At 36.3% G+C, this 26,619-nt stretch overlaps 1 protein-coding gene across 5 annotated transcripts in view; it reads left to right on the top strand.

The window, feature by feature from the left end:
- The window catches only part of LOC136846579 (uncharacterized), a 29,776-nt gene extending 4,502 nt beyond the window's left edge, over positions 1-25,274 (top strand). Inside the window, exons 1-11 of one of the 5 annotated variants that reach the window (XR_010855453.1) lie at positions 4,974-5,456; positions 14,643-14,686; positions 15,954-16,079; positions 16,590-16,696; positions 18,112-18,290; positions 18,464-18,617; positions 18,733-19,643; positions 20,054-20,270; positions 22,871-22,970; positions 24,294-24,681; positions 24,824-25,274. Coding sequence is in view for 3 of the 5 variants with exons in the window: in XM_067117434.1 (XP_066973535.1) it covers positions 13,864-13,865; positions 14,643-14,686; positions 15,954-16,079; positions 16,590-16,696; positions 18,112-18,290; positions 18,464-18,617; positions 18,733-19,643; positions 20,054-20,270; positions 22,871-22,970; positions 24,294-24,448 (1,995 nt within the window). In the remaining 2 variants the exon portion in view is untranslated. Of the gene's footprint in view, positions 1-4,783; positions 5,457-13,761; positions 13,866-14,642; positions 14,687-15,953; positions 16,080-16,589; positions 16,697-18,111; positions 18,291-18,463; positions 18,618-18,732; positions 19,644-20,053; positions 20,271-22,870; positions 22,971-24,293 lie in introns of those variants that run through there. The other 4 variants (XR_010855454.1, XM_067117435.1, XM_067117434.1 and 1 more) reach the window with 4 other exon arrangements.
- The last annotated feature ends 1,345 nt before the right edge of the window (positions 25,275-26,619 follow it).

Raw genomic sequence — 26,619 nt, 5'->3', positions numbered from 1 at the left:
TCATGTGGCTATTACACAACACAGATTACGAAACTGAAGGTCTTATCGACTGCTATGATGCCTCATTTATGAAAGAGTTGTGTGAACCATAATAACGCCTGTGTATGCAAAACACACACACACACACACACATATATATATATATATATATATATATATATATATATATATATATATATATATATATATATATAGAGAGAGAGAGAGAGAGAGAGAGAGAGAGAGAGTCAGTAAACAGGTTGCACAAGTAATGTTAAAGGTTGACACATGGATCGATGTCTGTCTTTAGACGCCGTCACCTGAAAAAGGCCGAGGGGAAGGTCATCGTCCTATATACGAAAGAAATCGATAGAAAAAGAATCGTCTATCATCATCATCATCACCGGCGTCACAGGCACTCTGGCAATAAAGGTTTATGACGTCATACTACGCCCTAAATACACAATTGAAAAATGAAGCTTTGAAACCCCAAGTGCCAATCATTCTGTTCTTTTGCGCCTTGAAGCTTTGGCTGTTTACGGGCCCTGAAACTTACGCGAGACTGTTGCACGTTTAAAGGCACTGATTTTTGGGATGAGGTTGCTATCCCATATCCCGTTTCACGTGGTCACTGGATCTTATGCGCCAATGGCGACTGGTTTTCTCCACTGGGCACCCATCCACGTCCTGGCATGAGCGGGTATTTTTTGACATCTCTAACCGTGAGACCAGAAGCACAAAAAAACATGTTACTACCTGACATTACTAGTTTTCCTTCATCCAGGAACTGACCAAGCCTTTGTAAGCTGGTGAACATTGCATGCGTGTCACAAAGAACTGCACGAGCCCTCACTTGAAAGGCATATTATAGGGCATATTCCAAGAAACCTTACTAGCATTCATTGCTAACGCAAGAGCAAAGTATAATCAGAACCATTATCAACACGTGAGTGGACTGTGGCGCCGTCCAGATTTCAAGCTGGTTACCAAATGGCTTGACTTCTAAAAGAGCTGTTATTTCTGATGCATGACATCATTCCACGCTTTGTGTAATTCCTGCTGCATGATCAATAACATTCACCATGTGCATTTGAGTCTGGAAATAACAATTTGGTGTATTTTACCAAAGAATCTAACTTGAGTTTCAGGTACTTTTCGTCCAATTACTTCTAAATAGCCTTCAACTGGGAAAGCTTATAAAATGTCACCCAGAGCTGAGAATATAAAAAAAAAAAATGCCAGAGGAATCGAGAGCCAAGCACTTTGAATATGCTATACACGTATAAATTAGTTGTTTTGATAAGCGTACAAATCAGTTATTTTGATACACGTACAAATCAGTTGTTTTGATACACGTACAAATCAGCTGTTTTGATATGCGTACAAATCGGTTATTTTAATACACGTACAAATCAGTTGTTTTGATACACGTACAAATCAGCTGTTTCGATGCGCGTACAAATCAGTTATTTTGATACACGTACAAATCAGTTGTTTTGATACACGTACAAATCAGCTGTTTTGATATGCGTACAAATCAGTTATTTTGATACACGTACAAATCAGTTGTTTTATACACGTACAAATCAGCTGTTTCGATGTGCGTACAAATTAGTTATTTTGATACACGTACAAATCAGTTGTTTTGATACGCGCACAAATAAGTTATTCTGATGCCCGTACAAATCAATTGTTTTGACAAAACGAAAAAAAAAAATGAACTACCAGGAGTGGACAAAACGAAACAAAGCAAATAACTTCTCCGTAAGTGGAGTAAGTTACGCACAGTGCTGCAGAATACAAGCATGGCTTCACGCAGAGATTAACTGAAACATTAAATGGAACATTACGTTGAATTTATAATCATGAAGTAAACCCAGAATTGTTATCGTTATATTTCGAACACGAATAAAGTAAAGCAGACGACTGCTTCATAAATCTATACAAAATGAAAATAGGAAGTATCTACGAAAGAATCCAACGTTGCCGCAAAATCAATAGAGACTGAAGTATCCGTCCTCTGGCAGTTACTGGAAGGTTGTCGCCCTAAAGAATACCCGCAGTGCGAATATCCTTCTATAATAAACTGGCTTAGACGATTACCCAAGCTGATAGCCCGCACGAAAGGCGTCTTAGATACGAATCTTGTAACTGACGAGCGTGAGGGAGAAATAATAGGATTCGCTATTAACGGTAATGCTAATGAACAGAAGCTTTTGTAATTAAAATGGAAAATAAGGTTTGATGTTAAACGAAGGGTTTTTACATGCTTTATAATACATTAAGTGGTTCACAACTTCCTCTGATTGATTTTGTGTTGGGGTGACTATGAATTACTCCAATTGTCATGAAGACTGAAAATCATAATAACTCATGGTTTTTTTCAATGCAATAATTATTTGACGAAGAACTTAAGACTTTTTAGAGAGAGAGAGAGAGAGAGAGAGAGAGAGAGAGAGAGAGAGAGAGAGAGGAGAGAGAGAGAGCCTACAAGCTATAGTCTCCTATCTTCACTACCTGATGGGCCTTCATTATACTTGTTGGTGGGCGGAGCATCGAGGGGGTGGGTGTGGGGAGATATGAAGCCCTTTGAAGACGGGGGTGGGGCGTGGGGAGGCGTTTAAGGCATAGGAATATAAAGGCGGCAGGTGCCAGAAGTGTCACCGGGTGAAATAGGTTCGGATCGATAAGGTAGGCTGGGCGGCTAGCTTGGACAATTGATTAGCCACTGTTACTTTGTTGTGCCGTCCCTATACTGTGTATTTGTGTTTACGTAAAATCTAAGTTAATATTTTTCACCTTTATGCTTGAACTATGTCATAAGCACCGTAACAACACAATACTAAGTCTCAGCGACTATTCTGAATGCTAAAATATGACAATTAAAGTCAGTGTTTTGTTTTTTTGTAAATTAACTATAGCCTTCTTAAATGTCTTAGACTTTTTTAAATCCTCAAAATTCGGTTTTAAATTACATAAAACCTGATGACTTTTGCACAAACAAACGAGTTACCTACTTTATAGACTGATATAAAATTTAACACCAGTTGTTTCTCTATTCGGATGGCACAAAATTATGGAACAACAAATTCCAAGCTTAATTTAACGATTAATTGATTGGCTGTATCTGACTGGCCTTGAAGCAACAAAGGACTCACTTTTTTTCGGAAGGATGAATTAATAGGCAAAATTAACCTTTATTCCCTTCAAATCCAACTTTTTACTTCTTTGAGTAAAATAATTGGCCGAGCTTCAGCTCTGGAATTGACCGAAATCGCTTTGCTTTATCGATATTCTTTCCTTACCCAATGGATGGAAGGGAGATTCAAATGCCGTCTAGGGGAAGTAGTTGAAAGGTGGAAGTTCTAGAAATATAAACCTTTAAAATCTAATGGTCTATATTTCGCAGCCCCCTAAAATCCTGCCCTTTCCAATGAATGTTTTCAGGGAGAATATAATACTTTTGCTGGATAATAAGCAGCTGTAAATGCAGCTCTCAACATACATGCATGTGTTGACGCATATACATACATACACATACTTACATACAGTTATACCAAAGTACACACATATATATATAGTATATATATATATATATATATATATATATATATATATATATATATATATATATATATATAAAATCGAATTCATTGTACCTATGGGTATAACTTATATTTAAAGGGGAAATATATATAAGTACACCCACCCATGGCCAGGATTCGAACCCATGCTTTTTGGATGAGTACATACGTATCAATCAACTTATCTACCTGTAGTTAAGGGAGCAATTTCCACCCTTCTGACCATTTTTCTGTTTAAACAGATCCTTTATAAGCACCCAATCTTCCCTCTATCGACTCAAAACATTAATGACAGATAATTCAAGGAACAAAATCCTTCACCTTCCGTGTCAATCCTGAAAGAAAATTACTGCAGTTCACCGGTTTTACTTGTAGTTGTAGGTTTATTTTATATCTACAGTAAAATATCGTGATTTGACAAGGAAGATGCAATTTAAGTCTTTGGGAAGTTCTCATGGTGGTTCAAATGATTTTAATGGTGTATGTCACTGACAGTCAAGACCTTGCCGTTTCTGGATGTCTGAGAGAGCCCACATCCAGGAATGTCTACCTGCTGAGTTGTCGGCCGCTTCTTCCTGGTAATAGCTTGGTTGGAGAGGCGGGGAATGAAGAAGGCTTTAAACTTCTCAGCTTAATTCTCATTCGGGGTTGCTGTTTTAGATGAGTCTTTCCTAGCTGTTTCTATCTTGCGTCCTCCCTTCGTCTCATTGTCGAATGCAGTCTCTCCATCTCCTTCTCTCAGGCCTTCCTCTCAATCAATGACTCTTGCTGATCCAATGACGTATTCATTTCTCATCCTATCTCTTCTCGTCACGCCTCTCATCCATCTTAGCATCCTCATTTCTTCCAACTCTAATTTATTCTGTTCAATTTTCTTCAGTGGTGTTGCTTCTGGCCAGTACCACATGTCAAGTTTTGTCACCCACCTTATATTTATATACCTTGCCCTTCAGCTAAATAGGGTCTCTCTTGATGTTTCCTTCTCGTAACTTAATCTATTCGGTGGAGTGTTTTCCTGCAGAAGAGGTCCTCGCATAGGCTCTAATTGTACGTATATAGTTTGTCTCTAGAGTATTTTGTGACTGCGCAATGGCCTGCCCTTTGCCTCTGCCGGTCATGAGCGACCTTTAAGCGGGAGAAGTATTGTTTCTCGGTGTTCAACACGTTTCAAGGTCACTGAATAAACTAAATTTTCATTGACCACTTTATCAACAGGCATTCGCTTTATTGGCATTTAGAAATGACATATTTTAGAAGCAGACTTTCTAACGCATGTGAATGGATAAACCGAAATACAAAGAGAAATAAAATATGCATTTCATGACGGGGAAACCCCGCCTCGCATTCACGCCGGCAAGGACAACATCTACCGCTGAAACCCACATTTCCCGGCAACTCGGTTATGAAATGTCGATGATCTTGGAAGAACGTCACTTAAGCGACATTCACTCCTTTAAATACCGAAAGGGGTCCCTTCGGTACCAGGTGGTGCCTGGCACAATCTCTGTTGCTCTCCGTTCTCCCATCGATTGTTTTGGGTCCTGGTTTTAGTCTGCACATGGTTTCGAGATCTGCCGGACGTATGGCTGGCTCCGCGGAGCTGGTGTCGTCGTCTCTAGTCCTCGGTGGGGTTTCGTCCAGGAGACGGCGGGAAGTTGATGGAAACAATCTTGAGTGAATTCGTTATGTTATTACGAAAAGTTTACGATGCTTGACTTAGAAGTTTTCTCGTGGTGATGACAACTAAAGATCTGTCTTCGTTTTAATAATGGAAAAGGGGAAAATGCTTCGTATACAGATGAACGTAATAAAGACTATGCATGTATCTGCATCGTTTATATAAAGAGGAACTTTTGCGGTGTCGTCAGAAGCGGATGGGTTGCAGATAAGGAGGTAAGTTTTCCTCTAGCGCTCACTAGTTTTCTCCACTTTATCCGCATAATCCGCCATACTCTGTTAAGCTTTCTTTGTGATGGAATACGAGCCTAGGGATGTTGTTTTAGTATGTGCCATTTTCGTTTTGAAAGAGAAAATAGTCAAACAGTGAAAAGTGAATTGTGAAAAGTGATAACCATGAGGTGGTAGCCGACCGAATGCAGAGGTTGTGCCCTTGCCCTTGCAAAGTCATTCTCTCTCTCTCTCTCTCCTTCTGTGTATGCATGTGTATGTGTGCATTTGTGTATATGTTTATGTGCGTGTGTGTGTATAAAGACAACAGACTATTACTCTCACAAACTTAATATTTATCCTTTGCTGTAATAAACACTTCCGGATAATACTGGATTTACTGAAATCTTTCCTTAAGACCTTCAGCTACAATATTCATTTAAAGATTCAACGATTTCTTGATGTCATTGTCTATTATGGTAAAAACATTTGTTCCGATACGAATACTCCCTACACCTTCAAGCACAGGAGGTTCCCAAGCACTTCGCGTGACTCGGCTGAATGTAAACTCGTTCTGAGAAATCCACTAGCGCTTGACCGTAACCTAGTCTGTCTGTATACGGTGTACGTTCGTATGTTAGGAAAAATACAAGTTGTTTATTTTTAATTTGTTATTTTTCCAAACACGTATTATCTGGGAACACGAAAAACGATGGAAATATTGGTTGTGAAAATGAAGAGGAATTTTTAACTGACTGCTAGGCTCTTTATCTTTTTGTCCATCTTCAGTGAGGGCTCATACACCTGCGGAATGTGATATATATATATATATATATATATATATATATATATATATATATATATATATATATATATAAATATATATAATCCACACATCGGAGGTCACTATAGTAGGCAGGAGAAGGGCGCAGGAATACATACACATCCAGTACATACATTAAATTGTCGACGCGTTTCTTGACCCGTGGTCACATCATCAGGACATCTACAGTTATAATGAAAAAAGGGGCATTCATCATACATAGTTAAAAGTAAACATACACAAAACATAAGAAAACTTAAAATCGAAAATCAGTTAAACTTAAACAACAGTTAAACAACTTTCACAATAATATTAATTTTACTATTGAAAAGGAACAAGACGGTAATTTGGCTTTCCTTGATGTTTTAGTTACCAAAGATAATGATAATTTTAAACGACTAATTTTAGGGAAAGTACATTCACCGGTTCAGCTCAATTTTTATAGTTTGTTTTATAAATTTTTAAAATTAACTTCTGTTCATACCTCTAATTCTAATTGGCTTTCTTTTTCATTCTGAGATTCTCTTTGCCTTAAGCAGTACTTTCAAACAACTGTTTCTCTGCCCGTCTAGTACTTAAGGTTATTAAGAAAGTTCTCGATAAAACTCTGCACCCTTAATGCCCAAAATGTAATATACCTAAACTTACTATATGCAAGCTTGTGTTTTACCTAACAATCAAAATTTTGCACATTTGCTAAAAATTATTCAAAAACATATTAGTACTCTTAACATTAAATTAATACCAAAAATCCTAAAACCATTGGTTTCTTTCCCGCAAGGATCGGCTCTGTCCTTTGATGGCGTCGGGCGTCGTATATGAGTACAAGTGCCCGGATGTAGCTCCGGGAATTACCTTGGTTTGACTCACTGCGTCTCCTCAAGGTCAGGGCTGATTCTCACATGGGCCTGAGTTATCGTACCGGTTGCATTATCTAACTCAGAACTTTCAAATATAAGATCCCACGCCAGAGGTTTTTAAGACATCAATAAAATACAACTTTGGAATAATTGACCAAGCTAAGGAACCTGGAGAACTGCTTTACTTTAAAGTCTGAACATCAAAGAATTGTATCGACGTTAAATTGCCAATCATCGGCTGTTCCCCTGTTCATAACACGATTCGATTGTTTGTTTATATTTGTCCGCCTCCTCCCCCTCCTGTTTTTATCATTTTATGCTGTTTTCTTTTAGTGCGTTTTCCTCTTTCACCCTAAGAGGTGCGCCTTCTGCTCTCCCTTTTAAGTTTATTTTTAGATTCCTTTATATTAAGTTCAGTTTTTTATTAAGTTCATTTTAATTTTTCTTTTATTGTTTTTTTATGTGTAAATGTATTTAAGTGTGATTAAGTTTAACTGATTTTCCATTTTAAGTTTTCTCATGTTTTGTTTATGTTTACTTCCAACAATATATGCTGAATGCCCCTTTTTACATTATAACTGTAGATGTCCTGATGATGTGACCACGGGTCAAGAAACGCGTCGACAATAAATGTATGCACTGGATCTGTATGTGTTCTGCCCTTCTGCTCATATATATATATATATATATATATATATATATATATATATATATATATATATATATATATACAGAGAAAAGAGAGAGAGAGAGATTATATGCATATATGTTAGTATATATTTTTATTATTTCCGCCACTACGTTCCCCTACTATTTAAGAGAGAGTATCCCGTATATTGGTGTTCTAAACAGTTTTACGTTAGGGTATGTTATCTAAATTAATTTAGATGCTCACTTCCAACTGATTCAGCTAATGAATTATAATAAGCTCTACCCAAGCAATGACTCGCTGATGTAACATGAATAGGACACCAAGTATTGCTAAAATAATCGACTGGCTTTTAATCATCCGGTTTTTAGTCACATTGGCTCAAAGGATAGTTATTTCGAATACTGTTCTTATTTGAGTTTACAGTTGTATAAGGAAGATACACACACACACACACAGTTTAAAGTAGATATGACTCATACGGATGTGTCGTTTGATATTGTTATCAGGAGTTACCAGACTGTTCTTTTTTTATGACAATTGCTCTGAACATCTGCACTGCACATATACAACATTTGTAGACTTTTTTTTTTATCAATTCGGAGGACACGTATGCAGCACGTGTCAACCCTCCAACACTTGTTTTAAACCATAAAATACTGTAAAAATAAAAGTTCAAATGTAACTACGGAAATGATGCAGACGCCTGCTTGAAAACGAATGAAAATGGCAACTAAGTACAGCATAACGAAATGAAACGGAAAAGGCTTATTTTTAAATAAGCTTAAAAAAGCCTAATTTTTTAATTTAATAAGCTGGAAAAAACTTTATTTTTCTGATCGTATCATTTTCTATGGCACTCATCAACCTGTTTGCTTACATCAGGAAATCGAAGTGAATTAAGGGTTATATCGTCTTGGTTTGCAGTTACAATTCCAGAGGTCCACAGCAGCCATCTGAATTCCAATGAAACCTTAACATACTTAGGGGCTTCCTATGTGAAAGCGCCCTTGCTGGTATAAGGCCGGATAACCATATAGGGTTATATTAGTGATTGCAAATATCACACATTCTTGTTCGTGATTCTTTATAATCAGCGGGTCTGTTGGTAACTGATTCTCATCGCTGCAATAATGTCAGGAGATTCTACCATTGCTGAAAGCAATTGAATTACCCTTTTCGAAAGTTGGAAAATTCTTGTTGTGGTGTTATATAGATATAATGTCACTTGCTCCTGAACCGGTTTTTCTAAATTTTAGTATTTTTGAAGCATTTTTTAATGCTTCATGATATGCAATTGGTGTCTCTTTGTTGCTAGAAGAGAAATATTGTTGGCAGCTATTTGCAGCCTTATAAGACTGACCAGATATTATTATTCTTATATATAAAATATATATATATATATATATATATATATATATATATATATATATATATATATTTTATATATATATATATATATATATATATATATATATATATATATAAATAAATAAATAAATAACCCTCATGAATTGCTTTATTCGTTCATGAAGTAAACACGATTTTTTCCCGTTCAGGAATATCTGATGAAAGTTCTTGTTCAACATCGTGTCGCAATTTTTTTTCTCTAAGCCAATCACCTTGCGTGCAAATCAACAGGATCTGATTACCTGTTATTCTCATTCTTCGCAAAAGCTTCACTTCAAAAGCAATACTGATAAAAGCAAATGCATCGAAACTTCATGGGAATCAATACCGAAGGCAGTAAAATGTCGAGGTCTCGCGTCTCTGAATATTCACTTTTTTGCTGAAACATATTCTTGGAATCCAATGGCCAGGTCCACTCGCAGACAGCAAATTTTTGGGGGGAGAATAGTAAGCTATCCATTTGAGTTTTCATTGCTGTCATATGGACAAGCAACTGTCAATTTTTTTTTAATGCTGACGTGTGATGCGCATGCCTTTTCTTCTTCTTCTTCTTCTTCTTCTTCTTCTTCTTCTTCTTCTTCTTCTTCTTCTTCTTCTTCTTCTTCTTCAGCGTTTCGTTTTAATTCTGGTATGCCTTCTTTTTGATAAGTGTTATCCTTTCCTGTCACGAAAATTCTTTTATTTTCCAAGGCTCTTCTTCTTCTCCTTCTTCCAGCATTTTTTGTGGTTAATGATCTAGTTATTTTTGCTAAACGATCTGATTCAGACTGAAAGAAATTAATCCATAATGAACAGCAGGTCAAAACTATAATGTTATTCCTAATTTGAGTGAGATTAATTGATTGGATGAAATTTACCTAGCGCCATATAAATTGACTGAGACTGAAAGAAAGGAAGACATAGATACTAAGCCCTGTAAAAACCTATTGCATTTCAGTGAGAGGTTATGGAGTGTTTTAGAAGCAAGAGCCCGTGCCGGTACAAAGTTCAAGATTAACGTAAACATGGGGAGAGCAGAAATACGTATACGGTAAAAAGGGAGGAGCTAAAGGCGCAACTGCATTAGGCCTAGATGTGAGACACGCTATGTAGCATACTGAACACACTAACTAAACCTCATTGTTGTCGTCATGACCTGTATACTATGACGTCCTTGAGTCCACACATGCACTGCATTCTGTCTAACTCTTCATTAAGTTTCTTTAATCTTTTTCCAGCTAGCTAACCAACTTCTTCAACTTTGTCTACCTTCAGTTTTCACTCTGAGAATAAATTTTATTGGTCAGCCATACAAGTAAAGAAATGAGACTGTAAACTCGTCAAATTCATTACAGAAAGGTAACGTGAAATACCTGAATATAACCTTCATCAGCCTGATCTAACATTACCAAGCTGGAAATTCTACCCTTCAGACCACATATGAATGGGTCATCTAGTGTTATATTCAACTTAAAATTAGGAAATGGGTAATGACATAAGACCAAAATATCACTACAAACCTTGTGTGTCCTGTAGCTCATTACTACCGCCAGCGACTCTCCACTGCATTGGTTCTGAGTTGAATTCCCAATCAAGTCCTTGGCAGAACTTCATTGGTCGGCAACCTTTCCATCCCTGGGAATAGAAGAGATTTTTTATTGGTTTAACTGATGTGTTAGGTCTTGTATGGAAGGAGATATAAACAGCCTGGACACTGTTTATACCAAAGGACTATCAGTCTCTTAAGACATTTTGTTCCTTGCTTCCGCTACTAATTAGCGACCTTTAAACCTTTAATATTAAAATTAAAATACCACCGCTATTAGTATTTCTTCTTCTGCTGCTACTACTACTACTACTACTACTACTACTACTACTACTACTACTACTAATGAGTTCTAGTGCAAATTTTGCAGAAGAAAACTACTGTGCCACTCGCTAATTTCTGACAGATACGAAAACTAAAACAAATAACATAAAGGCCTTGCCATTTGCTGGCACAATAACTAAATTCCCTCATAATGAAACCCGATTAACTCGACCACGAGTTAATAACTTTGCTTGTTTTGCTTGGGATAAACAGTTTAATCATTTTCACTTGATTAATTGTGTCGTCTTCTTGGGTAAAGTCATCATATCGATACAGACTATTATGGGGATATTTACCTACCTCTACCATACACCGTATACATTTTAGAAGTAATGATCTACTACTGCGACCAACAACAACCATAATAATAATAATAATAATAATAATAATAATAATAATAATAATAATAATAATAATAATAATAATAATACTCTGGAAGGGGATCCTCTCCTATACATGGATCATTAAAGATGACGGTTGCATCTGCAGTGCTCCGTATTATAATGCAGGTTTCCCATGCTTCAAGTAATTCCATTTTGTGTGGGGCTAAGAGTAGATGATAATCGTTCATTACTCAGTTCACTGAAGGGGTAATGTAGACAATGACCATGAAACGAATTATCATTCTTAGATGTTTTTTATATATTAAGTTTCACTTTTGGACGGGGTGTCCCGTGCACGTGCTTTGGATGACGGAGCGACACCCACACCCAAGCCCCCGTAACCCCGCCCCCGTAATACATGGGCTTTTCTGCCGCAGGCATCTGGCAGTTTCAAGTAGTGACCCATCCAAGCATTGACCAGATCTAACGTTGTTGATCACACAACCTTACCTTAAGACAACGAAATTTAGGTTTTACTTATTAACATGAAATCCTGCATAGGGACTAAACACATCAAAACATTCCAGCAGACTCAGCTTCAGAACAGCATCCCAGTTCCAGTAGTTTGCTGGAAAACTAGAGGAGGCTATTGATCGCCACTGCTTGGCCCCATGTGCGGCGCCAGTGTGTCATGGGAGATTTGAAAGCCGTTCACATAATCTGCTTCGTCTCCAATTTCTCTTATAAAACTTCTTAATTTTTCACTGACTGGAATACCTGGACCGACAGCAAAGCTGTTATGAGTATTTAGTGGACGAAGTTTGCTTGAAAGCCGTTTACATAATCTGCTTTGTTTCCAGTTTCTCGTAAACAATTCTTGCTTTTTAGGTGACTGGAACACCCAGACAGACTGGAAAGGTGTCACGAGGATTTAGAGGACGAAGTTTGGCTGATTGCTAAAGTTCATGGTTTTAAATGAATGAACCTACTATCAATGGTATATGAAGTTTATATTAAGATGCAGGCACTATCTTCTTATATTCTAATTTGTTTTACGAAACACGCCCATATATAATGTGAGAGACTCCTTCATGTGCTCAGTCTTTGTTATAATGTGTGTGCGTATTAGTTTGCTAACCAATAAGTCATGAATAGTAAGGAGAATTAACGTATCACAGATCGTATGTGTGGAAAACAATTTGTGATAAATTTCTGCTGTTTTCGTGGTACCCTTGAAAGCATGACTTAAAGCACACGGTGTGACCTGCCTCTGTCTGCAAACACAGCTTTAGGACAAGTTCCCTTACTGTCCCGGGTCCATTTCACGGCAAGACTGTTGATTTTAAAGCTTTCGTATTCCAGCTGGGTTAAGCTGACCTCGCGGGATTAGCACGAAAAGAAGTGCTTTCATGCAGTAAAGATTACTGCACTTACATTTGCTACATTACTCTGTTGTGACTGAGTTGAGGTGTTTCGTGCAGAAATTTACAAGTGAAGGAATGAAATCACACAGATAAGTACAAGAACCACCACACTTGACACCAACACACCTAAAATCTTCAATAATCTACACTTCCACACGCACACATATACACATTTTCATACATACACACACATACATTCACACGCACATGTGTATATCTATCTATATATATAATACAACTATATATATATATATATATATATATATATATATATATATATATACATATATAAGTCCTTATTATATACTTTTATCCATGACCATTGTGAAATTACAAGATATATATATATATATATATATATATATATATATATATATATATATATATATATATATATATATATATATATATATATATGACTTGTGGGTCAATTGGTAGTGTCCTGGCCTCTCATTTGAGAGACCTGGGGTTCTGATTCGGATGAGTCAGTGATCCATATATATATACATATACATATATATATGACTTGTGTGGTCAATTAGTAGTGTCCCATTTCTCATTTGAGAGACCAGGTTCGATTCGGATGCGAGTCATGATCCATATATATATATATAATATATATATATATATATATATACTATATATATATATATATATATATATAATATATATATATATATATATATATATATATATATATAACATATATAAATATAATTATAAAACCCCCTCCTGTGCTCAGCAATCACGTAAGAATAATCTGACAACCCTATGCTATTCACCCCAAGCACAATCCAGATAAAAACATCTGTGTTAAGGATACTGTACAGCCTTTTTTTTCACGAGGTAACGATTAGATAAGGTGCTTATTATGGTTCAAATATCAGATAGCTCCTGCTCAGAGTCATAGCAACCATAGTACGTTTGACTGAGATCACCTGAAACGCTTGACTGTTCATAGCATGTTTCAAAAGACTGTTATTATTAAGTGGTGCGATTTTTCTGTTATATTATTGCCACAGTGACTGGTATCTTATATAAAACTTATAATTGTTGTGTGAAACGTTTCAGTGAAATGTGAGTATAAATGCTGTTTTAACATTAAAAGATGCCAATTTTAATGTCGTTATGGTTATGACTAATCTCTCAAGTAGTCTTCCATCTGTTATTAATGCATCTCGATTATTTTTTTTAATGTAGGCAACGATATCGGGACTGAAGGAAAAATAACGACAAAAAGCCATGTTTATGAAATGTTAACAACTGGGAAAGCAGAACAGACGAAGTGCTATGCGAATTAAGCATTATTCAGTTCTCTGAAGTTTTACGTCTTGAGAAACCCAGCGAGAAGGCAGTTTCTCAAAAATCAACTGCTCTGAATGACCTTGATCATTGCAATATTTTAAGCGCGTACAAAGCCTGAGGTATCATAATCGAAGACTAATAACCATTACTCATATCACTATCGAATGGAACAGAAACCAGAATTTAGGCCAAAGGCCAAGCGCTGGGACCTATGGGGTCATTCAGCGCTGAAACGAAAATTAACAGTAAAAAGGTTTGAAAGGTGTAAGCAGGAAAACTCGCAGTTGCACTATAGCACCATGCATCAATTGTTAGGAAAGTGACAGAAAGTAAGATGGAAGAAAGAGAATACGAACGGAAGTACAATTAAAGGAATGAAAGGGGTTGCAGCTACAGTGCACCGCATGAGGTACACTGATGGCACTATCTCCCTGTGGAAAGGATTAGCTAAACAAATTCCTTTAATGGACGATGAAGTAAATTCCGCTTTAAATCTCTGCATTCGTCAGAATGACTCATATATAAACTAACATTGTTTCACTTTTCCAGGAGTTGGTTCGGCAATTCGTCGGTGATCATGACACGCCTCAGAGGTAAGTGTTCCGACGACGAATGAGCGTCACTTGATACTAGTCCTCTGGGGAAAAAGCTATTTATTTTCATTCAGCTAAGAGATGTACCTATAATCACCAATGATGCTCGTCTGGTTCAATGGTTAATTTATTTGGCATTTTAAAGTGCCGATACATTTATGCATTAAAAGCCAGCAATACCGAGTTTAAGATTTGGCTGCTTTGTCTAGATATGCCTGTCAGGTGAGCAACCAGAAATAAAAAATGAAGTAATGGGTATAAATCCTGACCGGTTTCGCCTTAAGTATGACATTTTCAAGAGCATTCATATATAGAGGTAAAAATTTACAAAATATATACTATAGTGACAAGCGGAATTGCAAACGAACGAACCTGATCTGTTAATAGTTTTGAAGTTTGTCTTGCTACCAATTTCACTTCACCCGCCCTATCCACCTCGCCCCGTCCCCAGCATCCCTATTTCAAAACAAATCCTAAGGGTCAGTCACGAGAGTTAATACAGGCGACTCAATGATAAGATGTTCTTTGGAGGTTTGAATTTTAAGTCATTGGCCCCTGTGGGGTTGTTCCATGTGAATAGGTTTCACCTTCCTCTGAATAATAAACCTGTTTTGTAATGAAATAATTCAGACAAGTTCCGACACATATCATCATCATCTGCATTGTGCCGCTCTTTTCTCATCTAGATTTGCACACATTCTGTACTTTCTCCATCTCATTACATTGTACACTGGCAAAAGGAACATAAGTATGGGTAACTACCTAGAATGAAAATTCGTAGAGGGCCTTAGGGTAAACAGGAAAAAGTAGATATGAAAATTTTGTACATTATTATTTCTAAATATATACCAATGCCTCTTAACCATAACATAATAATAACCTATCTCTTTCTAAAATAAGCACTGCAGTTTGACTTTAAAAAATGCCTTTCCATAGATTAATAAGACCTCGTTTTTTGGACACATTTCTAAATCTAAACGAATGTCTTTCAACCATAACAGGTTAATAACCCACCTCTCTCTAAAATAAGCACTGTAGTGAGACTTTTCCAGTTTTGAAGCTGACACATAAAAATGCCTTTCTCTAGATTAATAAGACCTCGTTTTTGGACGTATTTCTGAATCTATAATAATGCCCTTTAACCATAATAGGTTAATAACCCATCTCTTTCTAAAATAAGCACTGTAGTGTGACTTTTTCCAGTTTTGAAGTTGACAGATTAAAAGATTACAATTCTACATATTAATAGTGCCTCGTTTTTCTCCAGGGAGGTCCAAAAAGTTCTACATCGTCTTGGTGTCTTGTACCAGCGTGTTTTTCATCTGGTTTTCCTTGAGATCAGACTCCCACGGTTACCGGAGGTTTAGAGAATACGAAACAGGTGACTACGAAGGTAAGTAGTGAGAAGAATGACTGAGACATTCTTTTATCTCAGCTAGAGATTTCTTTGGGTTCATTCTTTGGCATATCACCTTTTTTATATTAAATTTTCATCCTTAAGACTGGTCTAACTTACTTGTCAACACTTTACGATCTGTGTTATTAAACGATATATGTAGCTTAATATTTGTGAATATAAGGAAGTCAGGCGTGTAAAAGTAATAAAAATTATATATATATATATATATATATATATATATATATATATATATATATATATATATATATATATATATATATATATATATATAATCTGTGTGCATACATATAATATATGACACTCTTAAATACTGTAATAATTGATCATTTCGGATTTTGCATCATGTATTTTGAGAAGATAGAAATTTTGTCCTACTTCCCTTTCAATCAGCTACAAATGTTACATTTCCAAAGTACTGTCAAATCTATTTCAAAAGTTCTCCAAATAGTTATGCTTATTTTAATACAGTATTTCTCTTTATAGATGGCAGGGATACAAAATACACGCTCAAAACAGATGGTTGTGACATCTTGGAATTTCTGGCGTCACACCCCGTCATCGCTAAACATTCGAACAATAATTTTGAAAAGGTAATAAGGCGTCTAAGCCTCGTAAGGGGGTAGTGCTGTCAGTGCACCTCACGGGGTGCACTGTAGGCATTATTAAAGGTTCTTTACAGCGTCCCTTCGGCCGCTAGCTGCAACCCCTTTCATTCCTTTTACTGTACCTCCATTCATATACAATTTTTCTTCCTTCTTATTATGGTTATTTCATAGTGCAACTGCAGGGTTTCCTCCTGTTACACCTTTCAAACCTACCTACTCTCAATTTCCTTTCCAGCGCTGAATGACCTCATAGGTCCCAGTGCTTGGACCTTTGGCATAAACTCTGTATTCAATTTAATGCAAGACGTCTAAGTTGCAGAATGCTAAAATACCACCTTATTAATATTAAATCACTCTAAAGAGAAGAACTCGAGCAGTATTTTTAAATATTTTTTAAGAGTTCATGTTTATTAGTTATTTTGAATCTGTATAGTTACTTAGAATTTGATGGTCACCTTGAAGATTGAAGCTTATTACATTCCATTTAAAAGTCTCAGTGCTATCACAAATGTATTTTTTAGACAGAGTCCGACGGGACGGACAGACCAGTATCTTTATATAGCCCATGCTTGTAAAAGTCATAGTAAATTTTCATCCAGAAATGCGAAGTTTCTAATTTCATGAGGTAAAGTGGCGATCATATTTTAGGCATAGAGAAAATAACGCATAGAAATTGCAGTTTTCATTGTACATCTCATCGGAATCATATGAGTGAACATCTGGTTCAGATTTATTCCGACGGCCTTCCTCAAGAAAATACGTTACTTCATTACCCCATCTAGTGACACATTTTTAATTTAATTGATTTCAATCCACACATCGCCTGAAATGGAATATGGAATATATATAGAATTTAGGCCAAAGGCCAAGCTCTGGGACCTATGAGGCCATTCAGCGCTGAAACGGAAATTGAAAGTAGAAAGGTTTGAAAGATGTAACAGGAGGAAAACCTCGTAGCTGCACTATGAAACACGTACTGTTTCTCACTAGATATCGCAGGAAATAAATTGGGGTGTACATGGTAGATGCCATTTTCTGCCATTTTCAAGTACATTAAGTTGCTTTATAATGACTGTAACCACTGAGTAATTCATGCATAGAAATAAGAATGTGCATACCACATTAATATTTATCACACAAACAAAATACTAAAAACTTTTCAAATACACGAAGATAAAAGTGACATCATTATTCACATTTAAGAATGAAATCCTGTCATTGTCAATTATGGAGGTTTCCATGACATTTGCATTGTTCGTTAACAATAGAAAATGAAAAGCTGTTTGTTAATTAATGAGGCTTCCATGACATTTGCATTGTAGGTGAACATAACTTACAGACGTCTTTTAGATTGTTTTAACACTGTTTAACCAGGTTTTGTTTTCATCCTCAACAAACAGCTGGTGTGTTCCAGCAAGCTGCCTTTGACAGAGGCATCAGGCTTGTCGCTCTTGCTTCACGGCGACAGACTAAAAGCTTATGGGTCATCAAAGAAAACCGTCAGGTGCTATTATCAGGGGATCTCCAGGGTTGAGGAGAATCCAAGTAATTACAGCATGGAATGCGACAGAAAATGGACGTGAGTGCCGTAGGCTGATTTTTTATATAGCTGAATGTGATATTGCTGTACCTTCTGACAATTGGTGTTTTTTGGAGTATCACGTCTGAAATCCTTTGCTGTTTGCGACATTCTGATTATTGCCTGTACTTCGTAGCTCTATAACAAATACTAATTCAATAAATCTGCTCTAGCCTGACAGAAAGGGTTTCCATAAAGAATAAGATCACTTCTATAAAAGAAGATGGAGTCCTTGTCACGTGCAATGATGCTGGAACTCCCTTTTATGAAAACGTCCATTATTTTATTCAACCTTTAAGGGCTCAGGAGAAGAGACAAAGATTTAAGGTATTCTTCTGATTTTCACTTCACTGTCTTATCGATATCATAACGTAATTACTCCACTTTAGTTATGTTCTATACATTACTAATTTTGGTATTTGTTTTCCTACATCCACTGAAGGCTGCATTTGGCGAGAGAGACGACCAGCCCGACAGGCTGAGCGTCTTGTTCATGGGAACAGATTCAGTCTCAAGGGGAAGCCTGCAGCGCCTCATGCCCAAGACTTACAGGTACCTGACCAAAAACCTTAACGCCATAGACCTGAAGGGTTTCAATAAAGTTGCGGATAACACGCACCCGAACCTATTGGCTATACTGATGGGCCTTACCAAGCAAGAGTTGCAAAAGCACAAGTGCCAGTCTGAGAGAGAAAAGTCCAAATTCGACGACTGTCCCTTCATCTGGAAGCAGTTCTCTGATAAGGGGTATGTTACCGTCTATGGAGAGGACCTCCCCGAAATGTGGGCCTTCCATCATGACAGTCCTGGTTTCGTTCACGAACCGACTAACTACTACCTCCGGGCATACATGCAGGTGGCAGACGAAACCTTAGGGCATAACGGCGGTTCTAGAACCCTCGAGAGAAATGTGTGCCTAGGGCCTGAGATGACGATGTCAGTGATGCACAATTATTCGCTGAACGTTGCTCGGACGCTGAAAGACATCCCTTATTTCGGCTTCTACTGGATAACATCTTTGACGCACGACCTCCTGAACGCAGCAGCACTGGCAGATGAGCCATCGTTAGATTTCATCAAAAAGTTGCACAGTGGAGGCTACTTGGAACACACTGTTCTCTTCTTTATCAGCGACCACGGCCTCAGGTTCGGTGACTTCAGGTCGACGTATGCCGGGATGCTGGAAGAGAGGCTGCCATACGTCACCATAGTATTCCCAGAATGGTTCAAGAGGAAGTATCAGAAGTACGTGAGGAATGTCCAGATTAATGCCATGAGGCTGACTGGTACCTTTGACCTTCACGCAACTCTCCAAGACATTGCTGACAAGGCATATGCAGATCCACTCAACAGGTGATAAAATGACTCTGGACTCACCTTCCACTCAAGATATTTTCCCTCTAGTTTACAATCTAGTTTATCAACAATGGTAATTAACATTAGCACTAACATACCAAGAAAAAAGTAATTATTTGAAATTGGAGTACTATTGAATAATGCTACTTGGAACTGAAAAACTACAAAAACATTTCATTACTACTGGACGACTTTTATCGATATTTTACACCAATAAAAAATATTTTAATTAATCATTTAAATATAAACACCAAACGGGAGTGGAGGAGAATTGAATAATACTACTTAGAATTTAAAAAAAACTATAAAAACATTTCATATCAACTACTAGAGGGCTTTTACCGACATTTTGTTTATTTACGTACTTATTTAATTATTTATCTGTTTATTTATTTATTTATTTACAGAAGGGGAACACTACACGGGCAAAGCTTATTCACGGAGATATCCGAGTTCCGGACATGCGAAGACGCCGACATTCCAGAACATTTCTGCTCGTGTGAGCAGTCGAAGGAAGTCGAACCCAACGACCATCACGTGCTCATGGCCGCAGAATCAAGCATCAGTGAAATTAATAGGGGCCTTGCTGCTTTTCCAGATTGTGTCACGTTAAGCTTAGAAAAGGTATGTGAAAATATATATATTATATATATATATATATATATAGAAATCATCAACACACAATCACGTGTGGAACAGAAATAAATTTCTGACTCACGTCGGGATCGAACCCAGGTCTCTCAGGTGGAAAGCAAGTGGCGTTACCCACTGGGCCATACAAGTCTAAAAGAAGTTGGAACCTGAGAGCAACTGCACCCAAGGAATTACCTGGGCAAGCTAACTGCTTGCATACCAGCCGAGTTTTCCCAACTTCCCGACTCAGCAATGACCCAATAGACAACATTTCATTCCGAATTATCCCTTCTGAGTGAATAAGATGAAATCATCAACACACAATCGTGGAACAGAAATAAATTTCTGACTCACGTCGGGGATCGAACCCAGGTCTCTCAGGTGGAAAGCCAAAGGGAGGCCCACTGGGCCATACAAGTCTAAAAGGTGGAACCTGAGAGCAACTGCACCCAAGGAATTACCTGGGCAAGCTAACTGCTTGCATACCAGCGAGTTTTCCCAACTTCCCGACTCAGCAATGACCCAATAGACAACATTTCATTCGAATTATCCCTTCTGAGTGAATAAGATGAAATCATCAACACACAATCACGTGTGGAACAGAAATAAATTTCTGACTCACGTCGGGATCAAACCCAGGTCATTGCTGAGTCGGGAAGTTGGGGAAAACTTTGCTGGTCTGCAAGCAGTTAGCTGCCCAGGTACTCTCATGCAGTTGCTCTCAGTTCCAACTTCTTTAGACCTTGTATGGCCCAGTGAGCAACGCCCTTGCTTTCCACCTGAACCTGATTCGATCCTGACGTGAGTCAGAAATTTATATATATATATATATATATATATATGTGTATACAATATAGACATACATATATACACTATATATATACATATACATATACAATCTATATATATATATATATATATATACTGTATATATATATATATATATATATATATATATATATATGTATACAATATAGAGCATACATATATACACTATATATATACATATTAATCTATATATATATATATATATACTGTATATATATATATATATATATATATATGTATATATATATATATATATATATATATATATATATATATATATATACTACTATATATATATGATATCTGAGCATATTTTCTCATTTCTCTCTTATGGAAATTTCTAGTGAAGTTAATGGAATTGTTCGCAGATACTATCTTCTTATCAAGACTTTGAATCAGTCTATACTTCTTATTTTTCTCTTCTGGCAAGCTTCTCAGGAATAAGGAAAAATCATTCGAGATTCTCTCCTTTTACTTCTTCTTTTTCTAGTCGACGGGCTAGTTTCTCCACCTCTGATGACGCCGCCGAGTGGGGAAACGGCCGGTCGACTAGAACAAGAAAATTAAATGGAAAGAATCTCGAATTCCTTATTCCTAAGAAGGCTGGCGGAAGAGAAAATGAAGTATGGGCTGATTCAAAGTCTTCATAAGAAGATAATATCTCTGGTACAGTCTACTAACACACACACACACACACACACACACACACACACACACACACACACATATATTATATATATATATATATATATATATATATATATATATATATATATATATATATATATATATATATATAAATTCAAAAGAAACCTATTCATGTGAAACAAGCCCACAAGGGCCACTGACTTGAAATTCAAGCTCCCAAAGAATATGGTGTCCATGAGGAAGAAGTGAAATAAAAATGATAATTCCAGTAATACATTCGTTTCCTTTAGCAACTAAAAAATTCTTTCACTATAGTAGGCTCAGTCAGCTGATCCTCATGACATACACATTTAAAATGCAAATGGGATATGATGGGTTTTTAATACACATTACGATGATGATATAGCAGGATAAAAATACAGTGTAAATGGATTTAGTAAGTAAAATATCAATTTAATTACCATAGCCTGTCTCTTAAATACAGCTGTAATAGCTCGTTTGACTTATGCAAATGGTTACTGTGAGTTTCACACCTAGCCTAGGTCAGTAATGTAGTTCACACATACATTTGTATCTCGTGTATGGTAACACAATATGGTAAGAACTGGTAAAAAAGTTGTATAAAAATACATTAATGGTGATCAAACCATAAATGGATTTTTATACAGCCTGCCTGTGTATAAACACAGGTAGGCTACGTAACTTCCGAACTGTGTCATTTATGAGAGAGAGAGAGAGAGAGAGAGAGAGAGAGAGAGAGAGAGACATAAAAGTTACTCTTCAGCTTTTATTAACAACAAATTATCAAAAGATAAAGTCCTTTCGTTTTCATCGTTCCTTACAGGAGAGAGAGAGAGAGAGAGAGAGAGAGAGAGAGAGAGAGAGAGAGAGAGAGAGAGAGAGAGAGAGATGAGAAGAATTATCATCATCATGTACCGGTCTCAAATCAAGTTTCCCAAAGACAGATTTCAGACTAATGTACAATTATAAGAACAATTCCTTTCCTGGAAAACAAAACTATCATAATAAAGTGCGAGTCTCTATTATGTTAAATTGTCCCAGAATTTCTTCCCGACAGATTATGAAAATAATTGTTGTTCTTTCTCCTTCTGAAGGTCCTGAGCGGCAGGGTATGGTCAGCAAAGAACAGCACCTCGTTCGGGGAACAAGGAAGAGCCGTGACGTCATATGCAGTCGTTTTCGTCACTAAGCCAGGTTAGCTTATCTCGAACAGTTTTTTTAATTGTTCCTCAGTTTCCTTTTGCCACTGCATATTTTTTTTAAACCTATTTATCTCTAATATTTGATTTTCTAAATCGGTCCTCTGTTTTCTTTTGACATTGCATACTTTTTATTTATTTCTGTTTATATTCTTATGGAAATGCAGAGAATCCTATAGATCGGCCCCAATCTCCTGGAGTGGGGATTACCTCATCAAGGCCTCCCTTTGGGTGACCTGATATTGTCAAAGTTATATTTAACACCTATGTTACCTCGGACTTCGTAATAGAATACAATGTGGCAGATAGATTAAGAATTATTGCGCCCTATATTAAGTTTTGACTCATCATACGGGATGTTTCCTCAATATCCTATATGATGAGCCAAAACGTAATATAGGGCACAATATATATATATATATATATATATATATATATATATATATATATATATATATATATATATATATATATATATATATATATATATATATATATATATATATATATATATATATATATATATATATATATATATATATATATATATATATATATATATAAAAAATATTTTCTGTTAAAACATAATTCCATCTGATAAAAGGAGCCCATAAAAACATCAGAAGGATAGAAATTATAGCGTTCTATTTTGAAGACAACTGCCTTTTTCAACTGACAGGTAATGGATTAGGAAGTAGAGAACAGTGCTATATAGGCCTATATATTGAAGGAAAGTTCCAGAAGTCGGCCGCTACATCAATCACGCCTGTTGACAGCTTCTTCTTAATCTTATCAAACGCTTGATTCAGATCTGATTGATGAAATCTTCCTCCAACCAGTGGTTACGAAGATTAACAAGTTGTCAACAGGAGTGACGTAGCGGCCGACTTCTGGAACCTTCCTTTAGCGATTTATATAGCCCTGTTCTCTACTTCCTACTCCATTACCTGTCAGTTGAGGAAATATGATTGCCTTCGAAATATAACGCTATAATTTCTATCCTTTTCGTGTTTTATAGGCTCACTTTTATTAGATATATATATATATATATATATATATATATATATATATGTATATATATATATATAATTATACACACACATATACAGAATATGTATATAATATATATATATATATATATATATATATATATATATATATATATATATATATATATATATATATATATATATATATATATATATATATATATATATATATATATATATATATATATATATATATATATATACAGCATATATCTGCACTTGATTCAGTAATTTTCATTTCGTTTCAATCAGTGGCGTTTTCTTTTCAGGTGGGGCTATGATGGAAGCCACTTTGAAACACTACAGTGGACAATACAAACTCACTTCTGACGTATCTCGTATCAACAAATTCGGCAACCAGAGTCACTGTATCACTCACCCGCAATACAGAGCATATTGTTACTGTAAGGATTTGCTGTCCTAGCGAAACCAGCTTCACAGAGGACTGGCAAATGACAGCTGGCCTATAAAATATAGTGTATTTCTGTCATCTGTACTCTACTTTTGATCACGGAAGGTCAGAAGGTACAGGATTTCAAATGTTCCATGGAACATTTCGGTTACAGCTCTGTGGGGCGGGTGGGGGGGGGATGTGTAAGAACAGAAGTGTAAAGGTGTCTCGGTACTATGGCTTGTTATCTACGCGTTACTTCCGAGGTGCTAGTACTAAACATGGCGGGAGCTTAAGGGACGCTGTGTCTAGTACTGCCCCTCGGGAATCAAAGTATTACAGTATATACACCCATTTCTATACCGTCTGGTCAACATATATTAACAAACGATATCTTTGATCCCCGAGGGGCTAGTACTAAACACGGCGTCCCATTGAGTTCCGCCATGTTTAGTACTAGCACGTCGGAGGTGATGCGTAGATAACAAGCCAAAGTGGCATCGGTGTCTCAGTTCGGGTTTATGTGCAAACCCATCTAAGTATTTTCATCTGTGATGTTGAAATGCCTCTAAGAATGTGATTATTACTACGTAAAGCACAATACTATTTTGTATAATGTTGTTGTGTAATAGCCTGACATCGTAAGTTTGATGTGAAATAAGTTTTACATGATTGTATTTGTGACCAATGGTGTGCTGCACAAAATTAAATTAAGTTCTATTTTCTGCACATATTGAATGTGGAGAGAATTACGTGTGGACGTTGATATACGCAAGGTTGTTTGTCTTTCACTTCCAGAGCAAAAAGTGCGTGTAATTCCATCCCACTTTTGCCAAAGCGAAATATACAAAGAAAAATATGAAGGCTTTTTTTTTATTCTAATCATACTTAGCGTATTTCAGACAACGTAATAAATGATATTGGAGTAACAGTACCACAAAAAAAAAAATTATGGCGAAAGGCATTTCTTTTTATAATTAAGTTTGTGTATACAATATCAGGATCTCCTAAGCAAATTTGTGGACCTATTATTGATCTCTCTCTCTCTCTCTCTCTCTCTCTCTCTCTCTCTCTCTCTTCATATGCCCAATTTTTTCAAGGCAGCCAGTGGATAAATTTCAAACATGAAACTTACTGTTCTATAAATTGTATATACACATGTATATAGACTATACAAACGTATAATATACACACACACACACACATATATATATTATATATATACACTTTCTTTATTAATGTAACTCTCATTACCAGCGTCCAACAAACATTTACCAATATGAACATATTTGCACCCACAAAAAGCCAATAACAACACAGGAGAGGTAAAACCTGAAAACTAGCCTTGGAATGCTGTACATTTATACAAACATTGGAACTGATGTTGACCCCACAGAACACAGGGACATAAAGTAGTTTTGTTCAATGATGCTTTGCAAAGAAAGCATGGATAATTCAGTCTATTAGGCCTGCAATAACACTGTCACTGGAACAATGATGGTACAACTTTTAAAATGCTACAGCATTTTTTTTTACAATATTCAATACAGTAACCCCCTTGATCATTTGCATTGACGCATCAAAGTGCAAAAAAGGATCAATTTCTAACCTACCCTAGCTATGCTACCTTTGGGATAAAATATAATCCTAAATTATCCTGGTTAGCCTGTAAAAGTAAAACCCAATGAAAAAAAAGTATAGAAACCAGAGAAATAAGAATGATTTATATCATTTTATAACAGGCATATATTACACATACGACAACCAAAAAGTATGACACTTTGGAAGGCATGAACTTTGTCACAGTAGCCTATCCTACCAAAACTATGTATTCATGATCAGGTGACTACACTCATCAAATGAAAGACATTAAAGATATTGTTTTGTATGTAATTTGTGTAGCTGTGTAATGAATGCTGTACATGTACAAATGCAACAAGAAAATAAGAAACATTGACAAGATTACCAGTTAAGCACATATTTGTCCTTGCTTTCCATAATTACATTGGATGTATGGTTTAAAGTCTTAATACTATAAACATAATTAGCAAACAGACCTGCGACTGTAGGATAACTGCTACTGACTTTTCGCACAAGTTCTCTCCTAGCTGACACAAGCAATTTTAAAAACAAGCTTGATTCCAGAAGAAACAACATCCAAAATATTCTACATTTAACTGGTTCATCTTATAACAGTAGTAGGA

The sequence above is a fragment of the Macrobrachium rosenbergii genome, chromosome 15 (genome assembly GCF_040412425.1).
Source record: "Macrobrachium rosenbergii isolate ZJJX-2024 chromosome 15, ASM4041242v1, whole genome shotgun sequence".
NCBI lineage: Eukaryota > Metazoa > Arthropoda > Malacostraca > Decapoda > Palaemonidae > Macrobrachium > Macrobrachium rosenbergii.
This window is presented reverse-complemented; position numbering and strand designations above follow the sequence as displayed.